The sequence below is a fragment of the Sphaerodactylus townsendi genome, linkage group LG15, assembly GCF_021028975.2.
Source record: "Sphaerodactylus townsendi isolate TG3544 linkage group LG15, MPM_Stown_v2.3, whole genome shotgun sequence".
In the NCBI taxonomy this organism is placed as follows: Eukaryota; Metazoa; Chordata; class Lepidosauria; order Squamata; family Sphaerodactylidae; genus Sphaerodactylus; species Sphaerodactylus townsendi.
Window position 1 is genome coordinate 33396125 of NC_059439.1, and position 6000 is coordinate 33402124.

The 6000-nt window shown below is 42.2% G+C and overlaps 1 gene segment (V, D, J or C); it reads right to left on the minus strand.

Annotated features, from left to right (window-relative positions):
* LOC125444626 overlaps nucleotides 1-1062 on the minus strand; it is a 29049-nt gene extending 27987 nt beyond the window's left edge. The window contains 1 exon segment of the C gene segment in view: nucleotides 959-1062. Coding sequence covers nucleotides 959-977 — 19 coding nt within the window.
* Nucleotides 1063-6000: the final 4938 nt, after the last annotated feature.

Sequence of the window (6000 nt, forward strand, 5' to 3'; positions counted from 1 at the left end):
TCGAAGGCATTTTAGAAAGAAGTACATATTACAAAAATAGATCAGCAGCATGATAATCAATAATTGATCTATTTTGGCAAATAGGTCCCACGAATCGCAGCCCATGACGGCTTCGCCCCAAAGAAATTTGTTAGTCTTTAAAGTGCCGCAAAGCTTTTTCTAATTTTGTTCTACCAAGTCCATCTGGAGAGTTGAAGAGGAGCAAGAATTTATGCTCCACAGATACAAAACTGAGGATTCAAAGAAGCCAGAATGCAAAAGCAGGGAAGGGGGAAAAAAAAATCAAACCTGATTTTTTAAAAAAGAATAACATTTCAAGCAAACGTTCTACAGACTGCAATAATAAGAAACATATTATTTTTACCTGATGTGACGGTCACCGAGGTGCCAGGTCCCCAGTAGTCTAACCCCCAGTTGTCACACTGATTAACTCTCTTTTCCGTCATGCACAAAAAGGTCCATGAGGGTTTTTGTAGGGAATTTCAGCATGAAATAAACGCCTGCATTCTATGGCCGGAACCCAAAGCAGATGCTTCGGGCACAGGCAGAGCAACATTTGGAGGATTTATTCCTAAGTAAGAGTCTTTAGACTTGGGCCTTACATTTCTACCTTTAAAATAACCACCACGACATATTTGATTCCCTGTCTCCTTTGCCTCTCAGGTGTTAGCGATCCACAAGTCAGTCACTCTCACACAGTCCCTGCTGATGTTAACAGGACTTCTCTCATTCAAATTGCAAAGTTTTATCGAACCCCCTGGAACGAGCCGTTCCCCTTCAAAAATTGGCATTTCTCCTTAAACCACAGGAAAACCACCAACGGGCTCCCGATCTTTCCGAACCTCAGACTGTAGAATGGGAACAGAATTCAGAAGCAAAGACCACCCCCTCCCCCCAAAAAATAATGTGTGCTAGGTTAATCTGCAACATACAGAATTTGAGAATAAAAAAGAATTACCTGAAGTGACCGTCACCATGGTGCCTTGCCCCCAGTAATCGAAGTACCAGTAGCACAGAGATATTTCCAACTAGGAACCTGGTGCAAAACCTCCGTTCTGTTTGGACATTTGGACACAGCCTTGCTCCCTACAGTTTGGTTCTAAAGCAGTCTTTCTGATCCCTTTTCAGATTTTCTCGTTCAAACTGAACTAGTTCGGAGAAGAGATGAGACTGCTCCTTTTTTTCAGAAAGATTTAAGAGTTTTCCTTTCGTTTTTCCTACTGCAGACCAGATGGTATAACACTGCCCTCTTTCTTATCCATCGTCCCCCCCTCTTACTTTTCAGCTTTAACCAAGAGACTCCTCCCTGTCGATATTGCTTTACAGATGGGCTTGGAAGACCCCATTTTGTAATGGAAAAACCAGTCAGTGTTTTTTTTAAATCAGTTTCATCGGCAGGATATGTGTTTGGTGAGAAAACCCATCCTAAACATTGGGCCAATGACTTTTAACGGCCCCTTCCGCACATGCAGAATAATGCACTTTCAATCCACTTTCACAATTGTTTGCAAGTGGATTCTGCTATTCTGCACAGTAAAATCCAGCTGCAAAGTACATTGCAAGTGGATTGAAAGTGCATTATTCTGCATATGCGGAATGAGCCAGTGTTTTTTTAAATCAGTTTCATCGACATGATATGTGATTGGTGAGGAAAACCCATCCTAAACATTGTGTCAATGACTTTTAACACCTTATCTCACTGCTGAAACACACTTCTTTGAGGTGTGGGTCTTGGTAGGGTTTTGTACGAAGGAATATTGGAAGCAGGCTTCACATGGCTCATATCAAAGCAGTACCCCAACAATTATACTTAAGCTATCTTGAAACCAAAATGTGCCAAAATTAAATTAGAAAGAGCCCTTACCTGAAGTCACAATCACCAAAGTCCCTGGACCCCAGTAATCAAATGGGTAGCACACTGAAATCATTCCCTATTACCTCTGTACAAAAAAAGCTCTTTCCTGCAGCAAAAACATCTATTTTTCTTTGCTCCATTATACGATGAAGTCCTTTGGGCTACAATACTTCCTCTGAGCGTCCCCCATGAAGCAAGGCTTGCATTAAGGAGTTTCAGAACTCGAGTCCCCCAAAATATAGATATCAAGATAGAGTAGGATATGATCAAATCTTCTATCCAGACTATAGCAGACTATAGCAACACTTTTCTATGGGCTTCCTTGAGGACAATTGCATTGTCCTTGAGGACAATTGCATACTGTCTTTGTTCCTCTCTTTCTTTTCAAAATGCAACATTTAGGTTAACTGACAAATTACGCTGCAGTCTTGGTCTATCTGCGAATGCCTTAGAGATTTCTTTCAACACAGATCCTAACTGTCCAGTAAACAAATCTGAGGATCATTCACATGTTAAAGGAAATGAAGCCCTGAGCTTTTTTCTCTGGTGAGTTTTTTGTCAAAAGCGCAGGCGTTGAAGAATTCAACATTTTTACAATACCATGGACCTGGGTCCTTAAAAAAAATTAAGTCCTGAACTAGCCCCTGAATCGAAATGTTTTAATCACATCTGGTCTATCGGCGTGTGTCTATTCATTCCAACAGAACTAAGTTTGATTGATAGGCTAGGAACAAAGACCCAAACAGATGTTAATTGTTCACACAAATATAACAGCCTGAGCACCATTTAGCAACTTAACAAGCACAAAGTTTTAAAGCAGAGGCTCATGTTTTGGGGTTGCTGGTGCCAGTTGGAATGAAAACACCCCAAACGGAAAACCCATGGAACCTCTTTTCAGAAAATCTCCTTTATATTTTGGACTAATACCCCCCCGAAGTGAAAGGACAGAGACTTACCTGATGTGACAGTGACGAGAGTCCCTTTACCCCAGTAATCAAAAGCATCCCAACTATAGCACAGTCATACCTTGCCCAAATGGCCCTGTTCAAATACTCATGGAAGAACCCAACCCCCCCAAAAATCAAGAAATGTACATTTCGAGCTGGAAAGGAGGGTTAGACATTTACCTGACGTGACGGTAACAAAGGTGCCGGGTCCCCAGTAATCAAAAGCTGCCCAGTAGTGACACAGTCACCCAACACCCAAACTCTTCAATTCAAATACTCATTGGAAGAACCCCAACTCAAGAAACATTGTACATTTTGGTGCAAGGAATAAGGACTCGATAGAGGGTGAGATGTTTACCTGACGTGATGGCGACCATGTCCCCGGTAATCAAAAGCTGCCCAGTTTGTAATACAGTAATCTAATATCCAAGTTACTGATTTCAAATACTCGAGGAAGAATCCCTCCCTCCCATCCAACAGCTGAAGAATGGATTGTAGAAACAAGGACTTGACTGCAATTTAGATACTTGCCTGGTGTAACCAGACTGCCTAATACCCAACAATTAAAAGGTGGCCAGTCACCCAGCAAATCTGCCTCTGACTAGTTCTGCTCAAACGTGTCCTCAGATGCAGTAGTCCCTACGGTTTCTGACTAGTTCTGCTCAAACGTGTCCTCAGATGCAATAGTCCTTACAGTTCATTTAAGACCTTATTTAGACTAAGGGGACTTGCTCAAGATGCTAGTAAGCTTCCTAAAGTTACAGTCCAATATTCCTGGCCCAATGTGATTGCTGAAAGAAATTGGAGTGGTAATCCATATTATTTATTTTACTTGGTTGGAATTATATCCTGCCCATGCCCGACCACAGACTTATGCCAGGCATACAGATTAACTAAAGAAACCATTGAGTGTGGCACAAATAAATAACAATAGAGGGGCAGGGGAAAGTTCCTAATAATTTCTCTACAAACCCCCTGGTCTTGAATGGAGGGAAACACAACAAATAAAAGGAAGAAATATTTACCTGAAGTAACGGTGACCATTGTCCCCTGGCCCCAATGATCGAAGGCATAGCCGTAGTAGCACAGTTGTAGCTATCCTAACTATTACTCTACAAATACTTTGTATTTTGCGTTTGACTTCATAGATGAAAATTGCCTGCATGGAGCAGGGGACGTGAAGACTGCTTTCCCCCTGGTTCATTTGGAATGAGAATTGTCAGTCATTTAGACTGACTTTTAAGCCTTTAAAACACAAACAATGACATATGTTAATTTAATATTCTTGTGGTGTAACCATGTTCAACCTTTAGGGTTTCTCCCTAGGGAAGACATTAAAAGCTTATCATCTTTCTGGTCAATAGAATCTGATGCCCAAAGACTTATTTATATCCTCTGGGATCAAAGTAGCATCAGGAAGAATCTAAATGCCCTGTATTCTTGGGTCACCCTTCTGAAGTCATGCTAGCATCAAGGGAGGCAGTAGCGAAAGAGTCCAGACAGATTGTCCTAAAGGTAGTGTTTTGAACACTGATCCTCAGTGAAATTGGGTTTGGTGAAAGGTTTCAGTAACACCAAAAGAAGGGGGAAAAGGTACCTTACCTGAAGTGACTGTCACGAAGGTTCCTTTCCCCCAGTACTCCAGGTAGCACATCACTAAACTTTCTTCTGATAGCCATGCAAAAACCAAGCTAAAATTATCTGCCCCAAATAGGGGTTTCTTAGTCTGTTCTGATCATGAGTATATTTTCCCTGCAGGCATTGACGATTGTACCACTTTAAGTAACCCTCTTTCTGATTTAAGGTGTCAGAAATTTCATCTTCCTGCTTGGGGAAGATATTGTATGGAAGAAGAAGAAGAAGAAGAAGAAGAAGAAGAAGAAGAAGAAGAAGAAGAAGAAGAAGAAGAAGAAGAAGAAGAAGAAGAAGAAGAAGAAGAAGAAGAAGAAGAAGAAGAGGAGGAGGAGTTTGGATTTATATTCCCCCTTTCTCTCCTGCAGGAGACTCAAAGGGGCTCACAATCTCCTTTCCCTTCCCCCCTCACAACAAACACTCTGTGAGGTAGGTGGGGCTGAGAGACCTCTGAGAAGCTGTGACTAGCCCAAGGTCACCCGACTGGCGTGTATGGGAGTGTACAGGCTAATCTGAATTCCCCAGATAAGCCTCCACAGCTCAGGCGGCAGAGCTGGAAATCAAACCCGGTTCCTCCAGATTAGATACACCAGCTCTTAACCTCCTACGCCACTGCTGCTCCTGTAGCTCAATTTGCGAACTAGATCCAGTGCAACTTCCTTTCGAGCAGTATATAACAGGCAGTGCAATCCTAAGCATGCTTATGCAGAACTCAGCCCCCTTTTAAAATCCATGGGGCTTACTGTAAGCAAGGTATTTTAGGACTGCAGCCTTAATTTGTACTGTGTTGGGTCAGAGCTAGGGACAGCCAGCAACAATCCAGAGCAGAGCTCTCCTGTTTTGTGGAAGACAGAATTTCGGATAAATTGCTTAATCTATCAAAAGTACACTCGCCCCTTCCTGGATTTTATCCGGTTTTGAGCATTTCAGCTCCTGTCACGAAGCAGCCAAGGAATAACCCCATTTCTCAGAATTTTAAAAAGTCATGAAAACAGAAGCAGAGAGAATAAGTTAGACATGTTCAAAGCAGAGAATCTTACCTGAAGTTACCGCCACCAAAGTTCCTTTCCCCCAGTAGTCAAGAGTCCAGTAGCACAGTTGTTTTATTCCCAATTCAAGCCCAACATTTACTGCAGCTACTGATGGGCTGTTTCCATGACTCAAGAGTCTCCTTTCCATTCCACTAAGTTAACTTTACTAGTTCTACAGAAGAGGCTAACCATTTTCCAGATTGGGACGGGGAATGTCCTGCCCTCTGAAATTCCTAGAAATTCCACTCAGAAGTTACAAAGGGTAACTCTAGGAATCACCAGAAATGATATAGTAAGACCTTCCAGTCATACCATAGACTTTCCAGTGATTCCTAGAGCTTCTGGGTAGCTCTAGGAATTGCAAGGAACTCTATTGTAAGAACTGCTTCTCAGTAGACATGGCCTTATTTTTCCTTTTGATTCTTCTCCCAGAATGCTGCCCTCCCCCTACAACCCTCCTGTGCTACTGGGATCCTGACTACTGGGGGAAACGTTGGATAAGTGATTCCGTTTCAAACATGTTCATTTATTTCCT